The sequence below is a fragment of the Octopus sinensis genome, linkage group LG27 (assembly GCF_006345805.1).
Source record: "Octopus sinensis linkage group LG27, ASM634580v1, whole genome shotgun sequence".
NCBI lineage: Eukaryota > Metazoa > Mollusca > Cephalopoda > Octopoda > Octopodidae > Octopus > Octopus sinensis.
Window position 1 is genome coordinate 14,264,077 of NC_043023.1, and position 18,329 is coordinate 14,282,405.

General features: G+C 37.3%; 1 protein-coding gene across 6 annotated transcripts in view; it reads right to left on the reverse strand.

The window, feature by feature from the left end:
- Positions 1-18,329, reverse strand: part of LOC115225468 (E3 ubiquitin-protein ligase RBBP6) — a 121,910-nt gene that overhangs the window by 67,241 nt on the left and 36,340 nt on the right. For all 6 annotated transcript variants that reach the window (XM_036514127.1, XM_036514130.1, XM_029796422.2 and 3 more), the window contains 2 exons: positions 17,136-17,232; positions 15,679-15,709 (listed from right to left, as the gene is read on the reverse strand). In XM_036514127.1, the coding sequence (XP_036370020.1) occupies positions 15,679-15,709; positions 17,136-17,232 (128 nt within the window). The remainder of the gene's footprint in view (positions 1-15,678; positions 15,710-17,135; positions 17,233-18,329) is intronic.

Here is an 18,329-nt window from a genome sequence, read left to right on the forward strand (position 1 = left end):
ACATACAAGCATGTCTGTACATACACACACAGGCATGCAAATAATTATGTCTCCATAACATACATGTGCAATGCAAATATATCTAAGCACAAACACACACAGATTTTCACAACCATGGATGATCCTAAAAATGAATGTAAAAGACCGTTTACAGATGGACAGGTGTGCTGTGGGTCAGGTAAATAGCATCCCAGCTGAACCACCCACATGACAGAAATCCCTAATCATGCTATGGGATGGGAGCTCGATGACCTAGCCTAGTGGTTAGGGAAGCGTTTCTCAACCGGGGTTCTGCGAAAGAGTAAGATAAGCTAATACTAATTTCACGATCATAATATTACTATATATGCACAACATATTAATTGTAATATTGACATTGTCCTATCTAACCTATTATGTTATCAAAAAATATAACAACTATGTGTGTGTGTGTATGTATATATATATATATATACATATATAGGGTGGCGAATACTCGTTATAAATATCACCACCAGTGGCCTAGCATGTATAAAAAGTCAATAGACAACATATTCGTATTTCAAAATAGAAAATTACCCTTTAACGGGTAATTTTTCATGTGCTTCGAAATTTGCCATAAAATTGTGGTTTTTGGCTGCTATTTCTAGCATGTAAAAATTACCTGTTAAAGGGTAATTTTTTATTTTGAAATACGTATATATATATATATATATATATATATGGTCACGTGAAGTACGATGAAAAAAATATAGTATATCATTTTTTTTTTTTTGTGCAGGGGTTCCTTGAGGCATAATTTATTTTAAGAGTTATGCAAGGGTAAAAAGGTTGAGAAACACTGGGTTAGGGTGTTACACTCATAAGTATAAGATAAGGGTTTCAATTTCCAGGTCAGGCAGTGCATTGAATTCTTGAGCAAGATACTTCATTTCATGCTGCTCCACTTCACTTGGTCATAAATCAGTCCCCAGGAATAGCTGGAAAGTTAACCCTACAGACTGGCATTCAGTTCAAGGTCCAGTCCTTACTGCTGGGTGGTGGTTTGTGGGTCTCAATCACCCTGAGACCTATGCCGTTGGAGTGCATGCTCTGGCTAGGGCCTCCCATGCTGGATAGGTCAATGGACAGAGGCCAAAAAAAGGGCTTTGCATAGGACCAACGCCCATGCCTAGATATGAAAAAAGCTACATTACAGAAGCATTGATGATAATTCAAAACCAACACAATCTGGGATAAGAAGGCTTTTCTCCATTGGAACAGCCCCATGGGAACCCAAAATTGAGAATGGTGGTGAAAAGTCATCAATGGTCTATATGCTGTAAGAGGTAAAGGGCTTATCCCTTTAGTATTCAGATTACACTGTCAAATGTAAAGCTTATATTGTTTTATATTTAACCATGTAATATCCTGTAGCTTTGAGGTTCCAATAAGGAGAAGGTTTAACTTTTGGAATAACATTGTGGGGTAGGTGTGAGAAGCCACATCTGGTTAGTTTTAACATAAAACAAGTAGAATAATTAGGCTGGATATGGACAGTTTAAATGCGAAAGGGTCAAATCATTAGCATTTTACTGGCCACATCTGACCTCTCACACCTACCCTACTATGTTGTTCTAAAATTGAGCATTCACATCATCGAAATTTCAAAGCTACAAGTTTCATCATCATCATTGTTTAGCGTCCTCTTTCCATGCTAGCATGGGTCGGACGGTTCAACTGGGGTCTGGGAAGCCAGCACCAGGCCCAGTCTGATCTGACAATGTTTCTACGGCTGGATGTCCTTCCTAACGCCAACCACTCCGCGAGTGTAGTGGGTGCTTTTTACATGCCACCAGCACAGGTGCCAGACAAGGTTGGCAAACGGCCACGATCAGATGGTGCTTTTTACGTGCCACCGGCATGGAGGCCAGTCGGGGCGGCGCTGGCAATGGCAATGTTTGGATGGTTCTCTTACGTGCCACCGGCACTGGTATCACAGCTACAATTTCCATTGATGTTGATCGATTTCAATTTTGAGTTTAATTCAAAACTATGTGAATAAATAAGCATAATATTTGACAGAGTAATCTGGATGCTGAAGGGTTAAATTGGCCATATCTGGCCTCTCCCACTTACCCCAGGATGTCATTCTAAAAATTAAAAATTACGTCATCAAAATCTTGATGCTACAAGATAATGCATGGTTAATTCAAAATAGTATAAATAAATAGGTATTACATTTGACAGGGCAATCTGAATGCTAAAAGGTTTAACTGACTATATATTGACCCAAATATTCAACCTGATTAGATCTGTTATTTCACACCTACAATGTTCTAAAAATAAGCAATTACATCATTGAAGATAATGCGTAATTAATTCAAAACAATGTGAATAAATAAGCCATACATTTGACAGAGTAATCTCAATGTTAAAATGTTCTGCTTGTTTTAGGTTGAACTTGGCCAGATCCAGCCTCTCCCACTAATCCTACAATGTCGTTCCAAAAATAAACAATTACATGGTCGAAATCTTGTGGCTACGATATAGTGTATGCTTAATTCAAAACAATGTGAATAATAAACAAGCATAACAGTTGAGAGTAACCCGAATGTTAAAAGGGTTAAATCAACCCCTACTCCCTCCAACTATTAAGAGACTCCCACCTTCGGTCAAGACTGACCACGGGATTGCACGTAGAAAGTTACCCTCCCAGGCACAAGACCGGGTAAGGTTGTTTATAGAGGACCAGCAGTCACTCATGCATACCGCCTCCGCGCCACCAGTGTTATCCAAGGGAAAGGCAAAGGTCCCGATACAGCTTGGCACCTGTGATGTCGCAACTCATTTCTACAGCTGAGTGAACAGGAGCAACGTGAAATAAAGTGTCTTGCTCAAGAACACAACACGCAGCCTGGTCCGGGATTTGAACTCACCACCTCATGATCATAAGCTCGATGCTCTAACCACTGAGCCATGCGCCTTCACATGCTACTGCCCTGCTATCCACTTACTAACCCCACAAGGAAGAAGAGTAAACCTGATCATGTTGGGGTTTGAACAGCTAAGAACTAATTATACGGAATATAATATTAACAGCAAGAATGTTGTCATGGAGAGGACATGGTTAAGTAAACTAACCCCAGCACCAAACGGACTTATTTCATCAACCACTTCCCCACCCTGGGAGAAGGAAAGGAAATGTTGACCTCAGTGGTATTTGAACATGGATATATAATTGTTTTTATTGGTCACCCACCACCACCCCTTTTGTTTTAGTAAAAATTGGGGAGGCTGGAGCTAACTAGAATTGCCTCCAGCACAAACAGAAACTTCTTTTTATCATCTTCTTATTCATGCTGGAGGAATGAAAGGCTAAGTTGACCTCGGTGGGAATAGAACAGAGGTATATGATTGCTTTCATTGGTACTGGTCAGCCATTTTTGAGAGAAATGAGGTTAGGGTTAACTAAAATTGACCCCAACACCAAACAGGCACTTATTTTTATCAACTACCTGCCCACACTCGAAGAACGAAGGGCAAAGATGGCCTCAGTAAGAATAGAACATAGATATAAGATTGCTTTGATTGGTACTGGTCACTGGTTTTTGAGCAAAACGAGGAGGTTAGAGCTAGCTAAAATTGACCACAACACCAAACAGGCTTATTTTATCAACCCTCTTGTTTCTTTATGCCCACGAGGGGACAAACAAGGACAGACAAAGGGATTGAGTCGATTAGATCGGTCCCAGTGCGTCACTGGTACTTAATTTATCGACCCCGAAAGGATGAAAGTCAAAATCGACCTCAGCGGAATTTGAACTCAGAACGTAACAGCAGACGAAATACCGCTAAGCATTTCGCCCGGCGTACTAACGATTCTGCCAGCTCGCCACCTTTTATCAACCCTCTACCCACCTGGAAGAATGAAAAGTGAAGTTAATCTCGGTGGGATATAAGCAAAGATATGCGATTATTTTCATTGGTACTGACTACCCCTTTTTAGAGCTAATTAAAACTGAACCCAGCAACAAAGTGGGACTTCTAGGATTCTATTTTACCAAGCATTTCCCTATTGGAAGAATGAAATGGAAAACCAACTTCAGTAGGATCTGAACAGGTAAGAACTAGAATCTTTAACATTGATAACAGGGCCACCTGTTTTCAAGTGAAGGGGGACAAGTTGACCCCTCTGGGGAGGGGATAGGCAAACCAGCCCTAGCATCAAGCATGGACTTATTGCTAACACTTCCTGGAAGAATAACTGGCAAAGCTGACCTTAGGATTTGAACACTAAACCTACCCATTTTTTGATGGAAGGGAGAAGGATGTTAAATCTATCCTGATGCTTAACGGGGCCTTTTATTTTATAGACCACCTACACCTAGGAAGAATAGGAGGTGAAGTTGACCTCGACGGGCTTTCAACATGTGAGAATTACAATCCTGAATTCTAGCATTGGTACAACAAAGCCACTCAGTTTCGGATGAAATTGGGGAAAGATCTAGTTGATTAAATCAGCCCTAGGTTTTGTATTTATATACCACTTCTCCCTTGGAAGAATGGAAGGTAAAGCTGACCCCCGACGGGAGATGAACAAGGATATATGTATATATGTATGATATTACAAAAGCTTTATGGTTAATATCAGGAGATACATCTTGAAACAATAGACTCAAGTAAAAATGCAACATTTTATTTAATATAATGAAAACTTTCATTATACAACCAACAACAAAAAAATATGAAATAAAAATATACAAAAGATTTAAAGATTTTTTTTCAAATTGTGTTTTGATGTTGATATTTTTTGTTAATATTTTTTTTATAGTTTCGTAAAAAAATTTTTTAAATTTAAAAAAAATACAATTTTGGTGTCATTATAACAAAAGACATACAAAACATATAAATATATAAAATAGTAAATCATTACATTTTTTTTTTGCTATTAAAAAAAATAGAAATTTTGCTTAAATTTTTTTTTTTTTTTACAAATATATTTCCGTAAAATATTTTAGTGTAAAAAAAAAAATAAATAAAAAAATACATTGTAATTTCAGAGGTATCAAAAGACCTCCGATTCAATTGAGAAATTCAGGTACTTATATTTATAAAACCCTATAAATAATGGTTTTGAAATTGGGAACAGGACCAGTAATTTTTGAGGGGACAGGAAAGTCAATTACATCTCCCCATTACCTATTTTATCAATGCTGAAAGGATGACAGGCAAAGTCAACCTCGGCAGAATTTGAACTCAGAATGTAAGGACAACGAAATGCCGCTAAACATTTTGTCCACTGTGCTAAGTCTACCAGCTCGCCACATTAAATCCCACAAATTTTGGTAAAGGTTAGCAATTAAGGGAGGAAGCACATTGATTATATCGACCCCCAATGCTCAGCTGGTATTTATTTTATCAACTCTGAAAGAATGAAAAGCAAAGTCGACATCGTCAGAATTTGAACTCTGAATGTAAAGACCAACACAATATTAAGCATTTTGTCTGGTGAGCTAACAATTCTGCCAGCTCACTGCCTTAAACCTTATAAATAAGATATATCTGACCCCAGACCATAAAAAAAATGGGGATGTAATACAGTAATAATTTTGTCCCCATCACCCTTATAAATTCTGCCAATCCTTGAGCCTATGAAATGTTTAACCATTCTGAAACCAACCCAACCAAAACTGCCTTTGGTTCAACAATACACCTTTCCAGCCTATTATGCTATCAAAGGGGTTAAAGTGAACTAAATTAAAATCTGCTCCCAAAGGTCCCGGTCACTAGTCATTGCCTCGGTGATGCCCAATGTTCGAAGGTTGTGCTTCACCACCTCAAATCCTTTCTACTATAGGCACAAGGCCTGAAATTTGGTGGGGGATGGAGTCAATCACATCGACCCCAGTACTTGACTGGTACTTAATTTATCAACCCCAAAAGGATGAAAAGCAAAGTCAACCCCATGTTGAAGTTATTTTACTAAATTATTTTAGAAATTAATTTGAACAAAGGCAGTGCATTTCAAAAGAAATGTAGTAACAAAAAGGTTAATATGTTGTTTTGATTAAACATTCCATGCCGAGCGCAAAGTTAATTTCTTTTAAATTTCTGGTGCAGCATGAAATAAAAAATAGAAATTTGAGACATACTGACCAAAGACATTGTCCAATTTGTCCTTCCTTTTTCTAAGACAGTGAGGCACATTTTAAAGATCTAGCTCCTGCTTCCAGCAGGTGGAGCAACCATAGAAGCTCTCTTGCTAGCACATACAAGTTATGTTACCTGGTTCTCACTTGTTTTAAAATAATACCAGCAATGGCCACACATTTTAAGGGAAGAAAATAATTAGATCAACGCCTTAAGAATCAGTGGAGGCACATGGCCTAGTGGTTACATCGTCACACCCCAATCACAAGATTTATGGTTTCAATTGCCAATGTGTTGCATTCTTGAGAAAAACCCATTTCACATTGCTCCTGTCCACTTAGCAGTAAAGAAGTCCCATTCAAGGAAAATATGATGGTCTGATTATTTATGTCACAGATACTGAGTAATCGACCCTACAAGCCCCTAAAACACAACCCAGTAATGTCCAGGGTATTTTTTTCCTTTTTTTTTTTACCTAAATATAAAAGGACAAAATTCTCTAAGGTTTTCACTACATTCTCAACCAATTCTGTTGATTCAGTACCCTTTTAATAATTCTTTATGCTACAGGCACAAGGCCTGAAATTCAGGGAAGAAGGGTACTTAATTTCATCAACCCCAGTGCTTAACTATTATTCTATGGGCCCCTAAAGGATAAAAGACAAAGTCAGCCTTGGAAGAATTTGAACCCAAAACCATAAGACATGCCTCAAAGCATTTTGTCTGGTATGCTAATGATTCTACTAGCTCATCACCTTAATTATAATAATCCTTCTACTCTATTTTTCCAGTCATTGAATTTGATTTCACTTGCCTCAACAGGTCTTCACAAGCAGAGTTTAGTGTCCAATGAAGGAAAGGTATGCATAAGTGGGCTGGTTACACCCCTGGCATAGGCCATGGGTTAAGGTTTCACTTGGCTTGCCTGGTCTTCTCAAGCACAGCATATTTCCAAAGGTCCCAGTTACTAGTCATTACTTCTATGAGACCTAATGTTCAAAGGTCGTGCTTCACCACCGCAAATCCTTTCTACTATAGGCACAAGGCCTGAAATTTGATGGGGGATGGAGTCAATCACATCGACCCCAATACTTGACTGGTACTTAATTTAATCAACCCCAAAAGGATGAAAAGCAAAGTTAACCCCAATGGAATTTGCGCTCAGGACATGAAGACTAACGAAAAGCTAAGCATTTTGCCTAATCTGCTAAGGATTCTGCCAGCACACTGCCTTAATAATAATAATAATAATCCTTTCTTTTCTAGGCCCAAGGCTTGAAATTTAGGGGAAGAGGCTTGTGTCTCTTGTCAACCCCAGTCCTCAACTAGTACTTATTTTATCAACTCTGACAGGATGAACTTAGAACATGTCAGAAGAAATGCTCGATTCTGAAAGATTGCCGCTTTCTGAAAGGACCAGAGCAACATGAAATGAAGTGTTCACTCAAGAACATAATTCACCACTCCATTCAGGAATTGAAACTGCAATCTTGTAATCCGGCATGCACCACCCAAACCACTAAGCCACACACTTTCACAGTATCTTTAATTTCTTACATAGCAACTAGGCCACTATTTCGAAGGGTTGAGGGGTTAGTCAAATCTCTCAAAATTTGATTGGTACTATATTTTATTGATCCCAGGAGGATGTAAGTCAAAAGTGACTTTGGCATGGTTTGAACTGGGAACATAAGCACTACCCCCAAAGTATTTATCCACCGTTCTAATGAATCTGCTAATCCACTTTCCTGTGTAATATTAATAAAAATAGTAAAAAAACAAAAAACAAATATTTTAATATTTGCCAGAAATCTTATCTGGGAAATGGGGGGGGACAGTATAAAATATGTTTTCACAATAACACAAAAATCTGTAATAAACAATAATTTATAGGGGAGAGAAAAAAAAAGAGGTAGTAATACTTTTGCTACTATAACAATGGGAGAGATTAACTCATTCATGCAAACTCCTCACATTTCACCATTTAGCATTTAAACAGGCCAAACCTGGCTTAAATATTGTTATGTTCAAACTGGCCAAATTCAGCCTCTCACACCTTCCTGACTATGTTATTAAAGTAAGCTACCACATCAAAATTTCATAGCTACAAGATAATGCATGATTAATTCAAAGCAATTTGAATAATTAGGCATTTCATTGAATATTCATTCACAGAATAATCTGAATACTAAAGGGTTAAATACAACCCTATTTAGATAAATACAGTCAGCAGAAAAAAAAAATTCTTGGTCTATTAACCCTTTTGATACCAACCCGGCTGAAACCAGCTCTGGATCTGAGTATAAATGTCTTGTTTTCATAAGATCTGAATTAAAATCTTCCACCAAACCTTAGTCACAATTTATGTTCCTAACACTAGCTGAATGATAACTAAGTTATTTTACTAAATTCTTTGTTATATTTAAAATTAATTGAAAGAAACACAGAGCATCTCAAATTAAATACAGTAACGAAAGGGTTAAGGCAACCTGTCTAAGAAAATGGCTACTCATGAAACCTAGAGGTAAACCAAAGAAATGTGTAAAAGCTGATACAGAGTAAAGAGTCTAGATTAGTTCTTCCATGTCTATCTAGTGCTGCTTGATAAATAAAATGCACCCAGCCCATAGCAAAATACATGTTATGCTGAAACAGATACAGGCGGTTGTGCCAGGCTGGAAAAGCCAAACTGAAGAAAGAGGTCTAGTTTTTATGCAGGATTTTTTTTTTTATTACTCCTGTAGTTTCAGCTCAGAACTGCGGCCATGCTGATGCACCGCTGTTGGGAAACTTTCTGATGCTAACCCCACAATATAAAATATTTTTTTAAATGTCCCTATACGAATTAGCCCTTTAATACCGACACAACTGAGATCTTAATTCTCTGATGCAAAACTTCCAGGGTTTCGTTACCAACCCGACTGAAACCGCCTCTGGCTCTGTGGTACAAATGTCTTGTTTTCATAAGTTTTGAATTAAAATCTTCCACCAAACCTTAGTCACAATTTATGTTCCTAACACTAGCTGAATGATAACTAAGTTATTTTACTAAATTCTTTGTTATATTTAAAGTAAATGAAAGAAACACAGAGCATCTCAACAGAAATACAGTAATGAAAGGGTTAAAGTCACTATGATATTTTTAGCCCTTTTAATATCAACCCAGCTGAAATGCCTCTGGCTCTGTAGTACAAATGCCTTGTTTTCAAAAGTTTTGAATTAAAATCTTCCACCAAACCTTAGCCACAATTTATGCTCCTAACACTAGCTGAATGATAACTGTTATTTTAGTAATTTCTTCATTATATTCAAAGTAATTCAAAGAAACACAGAGCTTCTCAAAATAAATACAGTAATGAAAGGGTTAAAGATATCCATGTCAAAACTTTCCATCAAAATTCAATAACTTATGTTCCAAACTCCAACTTAATAACAGAATTATTTAAACAAATTTTTCACTTTTTTGAAAATTGATTGAAACAAAGCAATGTATTTCAACAGAAATATGCTAACAAAAAGGTCAAAGTGAGCTAAATTAAAACCATCCATTCAAAATTTCAAGATAACTTATGTTCCAAATGCCAGCTTGATAACGACAAAACTGTTTTACTAAATTATTCATTTTCAAAATTCAATACACAAAGGCAGTGTACTCAATAGAAATATGGTAAAACTATAAATAAATAAAAGAGAAAATAAAGCGACCTAAACTAGAACCTTCCATTGAAATTTCAAGCTAATTTATGTTCCAAACAGTAAATAAATAATGATAAAGTTATTTTACTAAATCCTTCATTATTCTCTAAAATTAATTGGAACAAAGTCAAGTGCATTTCAAAAGAAATATGGTAACAAAAGGGTTAAAGTGATCTAAAAACCTTCCATCAAAAATTTCATGTTATGTCCCAAACACCAATTTAATGAAAAAGTTATTTTACTAAATTCATTAGTTTCAAATTGAAACAAAGATAGTACAGTTCAATAGAAATATGGTAACAAAAGGGTTAAAGTGATCTGAATTGAAACCTGCAGTTTAATTTTGAAAAGAATGAATTTAGTAAAATTAATTTTTCGTTAAGACGTTTGTTAGAACAAATTAACTTGAAATTTTGACAAGTTTTTAATCAGCACAACAGTAGGCACAGGAGTGACTGTGTGGTAAGTAGCTTGCTCGGTCCCGGGTTCAATCCCACTGCATGGCACCTTGGGCAAGCGTCTTCTACTATAGCCTCGGGCCCACCAAAGCCTTGTGAGTAGATATGGTAGACAGAAACTGAAAGAAGCCTGTCGTGTGTGTATATATGTTTGTGTGTCTGTGTTTGTCCCTCTAGCATCGCTTGACAACTGATGCTAGTGTGTTTACGTCCCCGTAACTTAGCAGTTCGGCAAAAGCGACCGATAGAATAAGAACTAGGCTTACAAAGAATAAGCTCTGGGGGCGATTTGCTCGACTATAAAGGCAGTGCTCCAGTATGGCTGCAGTCAAATGACTGAAACAAGTAAAAGAGTACAACTAAGACAAAATTTTTATCACAGCCCCAGGTAGATTGGCATCAAAAAAGTTAAACTCTACATAAAGTAAGAAAACTAGATAGTCTAAGACAATTCAATTTATGCTATAACACAACCCTTTTAATTCTAAAATCTAGTCCAGGCTATAAATCTACCATATAGACAAGCTGTTTACAGAGACAGAACCATCCTCAGAAAGAAGCTTAACCCAAATTGACATTAACCCTTTCGTTACTTTATTTATTTTGAGATGCTCTCTGTTTTTTTCAATTACTTTAAATATAACAAAGAATCTTTAAATATAACAAAGATAGAGTAATCTGAACGCTAACGGGTTAACCGATTTTCGAACCTTATTGACCTCTCATCAGGTGTCTACATCACTTATCCAACACCATAAGATATAAGTAGCCAAGCTGTTCATATACACAACCAAATCCAGCAGCTACACAAAGCTGGAGTGACTGATTTGCATACCACAAGTATTTACTCTATCATTTGAGGCCTATCAATACAGATCCGAATTTAGACAGTACCAAGGTGTGATATGTGTATGTATAAACCTTTGCAGTAGACATACACACATACAAACCTCATGTAACATAATTAAACACACAAAGGAGATAATATACCAAATTATATACGTATATCACCATATATAAATTACATATGGATATCAATATATATATGCATACACACACACACTCAATACATAATACATTACTAAATATGAAAATAAATAAGCAAGACAACACAGAGCTTATATCTTTATTTAAAACAAATATATTTATATACAGAGTTCAGTATGATGAGGTTAGAATAGATATATATATATTTATATACACACAGTAGAAAAATAAAATATTTTCTCATACAAAACAAAGACGTTGGAAGAATAGGGGTAGTAGAGTAGAAATAAATAAAAAGGAATTGGCATGTAACTTAGAATAGAAAACACAATGCCAACCATGACAAGCGACCCTGTAACCAAGTGATGTTTGGTTCAATCCCCAACGGGAGGACCTGAAAGTGTTTACTCCAAAGCTGCTATATACTAAATACAGCAGAGAGAGAGAGAGAGAGAGAGAAGAGAGAGAGAGAGAGAGAGAGAGAGAGAGAGAGAGAGAGAGAGAGAGAGAGTGTGTGTGAGTGTGTGTGTGTGTGTGTGGTGTGTGTGTGTGTGTGTGTGTGTGTGTGTGTGTGTGTGTGGTGTGTGTGGTGTGTGTGTGTGTGTGTGTGTGGTGTTGTGTGTGGGTGTGTTGTGTGTGTGTTGTGTGGTGTGGTGTGTGTGTGTGTGTGTGTGTGTGTGTGTGGTGTGTGTGTGTGTGTGTGTGTGGTGTGTGTGGTGTGTGTGTGGTGTGTGTGTGTGTGTGTGTGTGTGTGTGTGTGTGTGTGTGTGTGTGTGTGTGTGTGTGTGTGTGTGTGGTGGTGTGTGTGTGTGTGTGTGTGTGTGTGTGGTGTGTGTGTGTGTGTGTGTGTGTGTGTGTGTGTGTGTGTGTGTGTGTGTGTGTGTGTGTGTATTGGACACTGGACCTCACTGAAGAAATGACAAGGGAATGGGAGATGTGGCAATTTGCTACACTTGATAAGACATCAAGTGTAGCTAAGTAAAATCAGTCTTTCACACATACAGGCTTGTCTTTTCAGGCGTTGTTGGTGCCACACCACATAAAAACCACCCATGCAGTGCTGCATTAATGCACCTGTGCTGATGGCATGTAAAAGGCACCCAGCACACACTGCTATGTGGTGGGCATTAGGAAGAGCATCCAGCCATACAGATCATGCCACAACAAATAGTTGGAGTTTGGACTGCTCCATGCCAGCATGGAGAGCAGATGTTAAATGATGATATATATACACACATGCATACTCATGGATGGTCTGTAAGGTATTGTGCTAAGCCTCATGGGACCTAAAATTTTAGGTTGTGCAATCACCAGTATGCCTAGTTGAATAGGAGGAGGGCATCATGTTGAGCATGGAAGCCAACTGTGGGTGCAAATAACCTCATACATGGGCACTACCAAACATTTTCTTTGTGCTATGGTCAGTGATGGTCATCCTCAGACACAAGCTGAGCACCTGCATGCATGCATGTACATTTTTTTTTTTGTGGGTTAACCAGGCTACCATAGGTTTCATGTTGAGAGATTTCAACAATGGGCCAAGAGGAGCAGCAATATGCTACCCAATTAGTACTGAAGTGTGTTGGTCATAACCAAAACACTAGCTTAGCCAACCAGATATAAAGAATTGAAAGAGTACCCAGTTAGCAGCAAAGTACCCAGTTAGCAGCAAAGTACCCAGCTGACCATAGCAATGGCTCCATCAACTAGATATAAACAAGTACAGTAGAGTAGAGCTGTAGTAATGCCAAAGAAAAACTATGGGGATCAGTGGGGCTGGCACAAGAGAAAAATATATGCACAGGGAGCCAATCTGTCCCAAATAAAAGTAAGAAAATCCTTCATGCAAAGACAGATGAAGGATTAGGTTGCCTCAGGTGGACACATGCATACATACACAGAAGAGATAGGAGTCATGTGAGGGCCAGCTAGCTCATTTACACACACAGAGAAAGCAATTCAACACACAGGTAAACCAACGAGGAAGGCTCTGTATGGTTTTGTGTGGCCTGTTACAAATAGTAGCTAAATCCACTTGGACTACAGCCTGCAATTTAATAACACAAAAAAAAAAAAAAAAAAAAAAAAGGAAGTGTCTGGAAAAAAAAAAAGAGCTGAGGTGGTCATGGTTAGAGTGACCTTGACCACAGGTCTGCTTGATCAGGGTTGACTTGGCGGTAAACAACAACACACTTGAGGACATTGAGAGGGACATTGTGTGCATGGAAGACAGCTTCCATCTTTGCAAACAAGCCAATTCAAAGACATATTTATATATAAATATATATATATTCACACACAAAAAAATTATAATTTAGGAGTACAATCATTGGCTGTCATTAAGACAGGTGTTAAAAAAAAATATAATTTTTTTTCTTTTATTATTAATCAAACTCTTACAATATTTCCTGCAAGAGACACAAAACACCCCCAAAAATAAATTTTAAAAATTAAGATAATACATCACCCCCTTCAATTTCCTGAATTCTCCCAAAATTAATTAGAATTTTAAAATTAACTAAAACACAGGCTTTTTGGGGGTTTATTACTAATTATTTGTAGAACAGTGTCTTGAGCAAATCCTGAGAGTGGGCCTCATGGTTATACTGGCCACACACAGAATACAGTAATTTAAATTTAGCAATCCTGGGTGGAATTCTGCTTCAAACACCCTATCTTTTGCATTTTGGAATTTTCAGAAAATTTTAGCAAATTTCTTTTTTACAGATGGGAATTCACAACTATGAAAAAAAATTTCAATTTTTTTCAATCTCTTAATTAAAAAAATTTTTTTAACCCTTTAGCATTTTATCCAGCCAAAAGTATTCTACCTGTTTTATGTTCAAACTGGTCTCTCACACCAGCCCTACAATATCGTTTTAAAAATTAACAGCTACATCATCAAAATCTCATAACTACAAGACAATGCCTGATTAGTTCAAGGCAATGTGGATAAAAAAGGATTAATTTTGGCAGAATAATGTGAACACTAAAGGGTTAAACTCTTCGTAAAAATCTGGACAGTCCAAATTTTTGGCTTAAATCCCAATGGACCATTAAATGTGCTTATGGCAAGAAAGATATTGAAAAAATTCAAAACATCAAACTGACAGAGGACAGTATAAGATGGTCATGAGATGTGTTAAAAACAACAGCTCAATGTACCTTAATCACAATTTTTTTGGGGGGGTTGTTGACTAATCATGTAAATTCCTGTATATAAAACACAAATTTGCAAGAAATTTCTGAAAAAAATTCCCAAACCAAAAAGTTACAAGGAGTTATAATAGGGGTCCTTAAAGCAAAATTCCACCCAGGAAAGGATGATCTCAGTGGGATTTGAACTCAAAACATAAAAGGGCTGTTTGTTCCTAAAAACTGCAACATGACATTCATCCTGTTGTTGGTTCTGCCACTTGCAGACTCCAACAATTAAGATGAAGACTGGGTATTTGAATTCACAAATTGCAGTCTGCTATTTTTTTTTTTGCCCCCCTTTTTTTTTTAATATTTCCTCACCTCTGTTCTACCAGAATCTGAAGACAAAATTAGGGAGTGCTGATCATCCCAATCAACCCTGGTCATTTCCTTAACCCTTTAGCATTTAAACCAACCATGTCCAGCCCAAACATTCAACCATTTCTATGATCGGGCCAACCAGATCAGGCCTCTCACACCTCCCCGACAATGCAGTTCTGAAACTAATCCTGCTGACATTTTTGAAGCTATCAAATAATGCAGGATTAATTCAAAACAATGAATGAATAAGCATTACACACTCGGTAGAGAAATCTATATGCCAAAGGGTCAACAAACAACCCTTTCCTTGTTCCACCCCAACCTCATAAAAAAAAAAAAAAAACCTTCTGAATCACAAATTAAAAAAATAAATATCCCCATCAGTGACATCACATATACAAAGGGTCAGAAATGTTGACCCTTGAAAACACAAATATTTAAACAAAAGCAAATGATGTATGTATACATACATACACACACATACGTATACACATATGTATACACATATGTATACACATATGTATGTATGTATATATATACACACACATACGTATACACATATGTATACATGTATGTATATATATATATATATATATATATACACACGCATATGTATACATATATATATATATATATGTATTGCATAAAGAGCAATGATATAAAAATATTGCAGACGCGCGTGCACTCAAATCTCTCGTACACACAGAAACACACATGCGCACGCGCGCGCTTGCCATTTTAAAGGCTACATTTTTTCGACCAAATGACTTTTGATCATTGACTGAGGGGGGTTTTTTTTGCGATGTTGACCGCTAAGAAACGGGGCTAACAACACGCATCGATTAACCCCAACTTATTTTTTTGGTTTGTTAACGGTGCAAAAATGGAAAAAAATCAAAATACATACACTTTTTCGGTAGTCATCACTTCGTGGTAGCCTAGGGAAAGAAGAGGAAAAAAAAGAGGAAGACTATGTAAAAAGAACAATCTGAGAACAAAATCTTTCTAGAATGTCGAAGGGTTCATAAATTTAATGTAGAAAGGGACTAACTAAACAAGCAGCAGGACTTGCTGTCACTACACGCCACTAACTGATACACAGAAAATGCAGGAAATCAAAAACACACAATTATGCAAAATTCTGTTCTATATTTAAGAGATGAGGAATTATGTACATTATTTACATTTGATGGATATTTGTCCTCATCTTGTTTCTTGTTAACACGTTTCGACTGATATACCCAGCAGCCTTCATCAGGTGCCTTGGATAAATTTCGAACCTGGGTTCTCACTCCTAAGGTATTTTTTCAATGTAATTAACCATTACGTCATATGCCCGTGTGCATATGGTGTAGTGGTTAAGAGTGCAGGCTACTAAACCCAAGATTCCAAGTTTGATTCCAAGCAGTGACCTGAACAATAATAATAATATCGAAAAATACCTTAGGAATGAGAACTAGGTTCGTAATTTCCCCAAGACACCTGAAGAAACATGTTAACAACAAACAAGATGAGGACAAATATCTGTCGAATGTAAATAATATGCAAAATTCTGTTGTACACAACAGACAAGGATTCTTGCAGAACAATCTCCATAGACAGGTTCTTTAGTGACCAAATGTTTTTGCCATATATTAGCTCATTCCTACCATCAAACTGACATTGCCTATATACCTCTCACTATCTATATGTATGTAAAATAGAAGCACCAGCCCTCACTAAACCACAACTGCCCACTACATAATGCCTTAAATATATATCTCATGTTCTCACAATACAACCACCACAAACTTGCTATACTAAACCAAGTATCAGCCCTCATTACACCTCAACTACACAAATCCTCGCAATACAAGGCTTTTATATATCCCTTGTCTTCTCAATACTATCACCACACAGGTCCTAAAGTTCACCAGTACACAAACCCATACTATATTGCCACAGGCACCAGCCCTCACTACACTGCAACCACAAAAACCTCGCCACACCCCTGCAACAGAATGCTCTTAAATATGTTCTCACAACACTAAAATTTTCATTCCAACACAAGCCCTTGGCATACCACTGCATAAGCCTTCACTTCACCACCACATAATAGCCAACTTCAACGCACAAGCCCTTGAAAAACCGCCACTACACAAAGCCCTCAAATGTATATATATATATATATATCCCATTTTCTTACAATACAATCCCACAAAGGTACTCACCCTCAACAATACAAACAAAACCTTCACAACACCACTACAACAATGCCCTTAAATGTACACCCAATGTCCTCACAGCACTACAGTCCTCACTTTAACACCACAAACCCTTGGCATGCCACCACAACCACCAAACAATATTCTTAAATATACACACCATGTTCTCATTTGTGACCGTTGTGGCTCGTTCACTGGAACTCTGGTAACAATGACAGACGCATTCTTCGGTATGAGATCATCATCACAAACGTAACCTGTTAAAGAAAACGAAGACACAAATTAGTCCATTAGAAAGAACAAATTAAACTGGGTCTTAATTATTAACTATCAACTAGCCCAGCTTTTAACCCTTGTGATATCAATCCGTCTGATGATGTCTCTGTTTATACATCACAAGCTATGTTTGACCCTTTACCATTTAAACCAGCCATATCCAGCCAAAATATTCTACGGGTTCATTCCCACTGCGTGGCACCTTGGGCAAGTGTCTTCTATTATAGCCCCAGGCTGACCAAAGCCTTGTGAGTGAATTTGGTAGACGGAAACTGAAAGAAGCCCATCGTATATATGTGTGTATGTGTGTGTGTGTATACGTTTGTGTTGTTTGTCCCCCAACCAATGGTGGTGTGTTTACGCCCCGTAACTTAGTGGTTCAGCAAAAGAACCAACAGAATAAGTACTAGGCTTACAAAGAATAAGTCCTGGGATCAATTTGCTCGACTAAAGGCGGTGCTCCAGCATGGCCGCAGTCAAATGACAAACAAGTAAAAAGATTATGCTTTATATTCAAACTACCCTCACACCTATTCTACAATGTTCTAAAAATTAGCAGTCATCTCATAAAATTCTGAAAGCTATAGGACAATACATGATTAATTCAAAACAATGTGAATAGATAAGCATTACATTCAACAGAATAATCTGAACATTAAAGGTTAAAAGTGATCTAAATAAAAATTTCAAAATTATTTGAGTAAATGTCATTATTAAGCTGGTATTTGGAACAAACTAAAATAAAATTTTGATGGAATGTTTAAATTTAGATCACTTTAATCCCTTTGTTACCATATTTCTATTGAAATACACTGCCTTTCATCATCATCGTTTAACGTCCGCTTTCCATGCTAGCATGGGTTGGCCGATTTGACTGAGATCTGGTGAACCAGATGGCTGCACCAGGCTCCAATCTGATCTGGCAGAGTTTCTACAGCTGGATGCCCTTCCTAACGCCAAACACACCGAAAGTGTAGTGGGTGCTTTTTACATGCCACCGGCACGAGGACCAGTCAGGCAGTACTGGCAGCGGCTACGCTCAAATGGTGTTCTTTACATAAAACCTGCACAGGAGCCA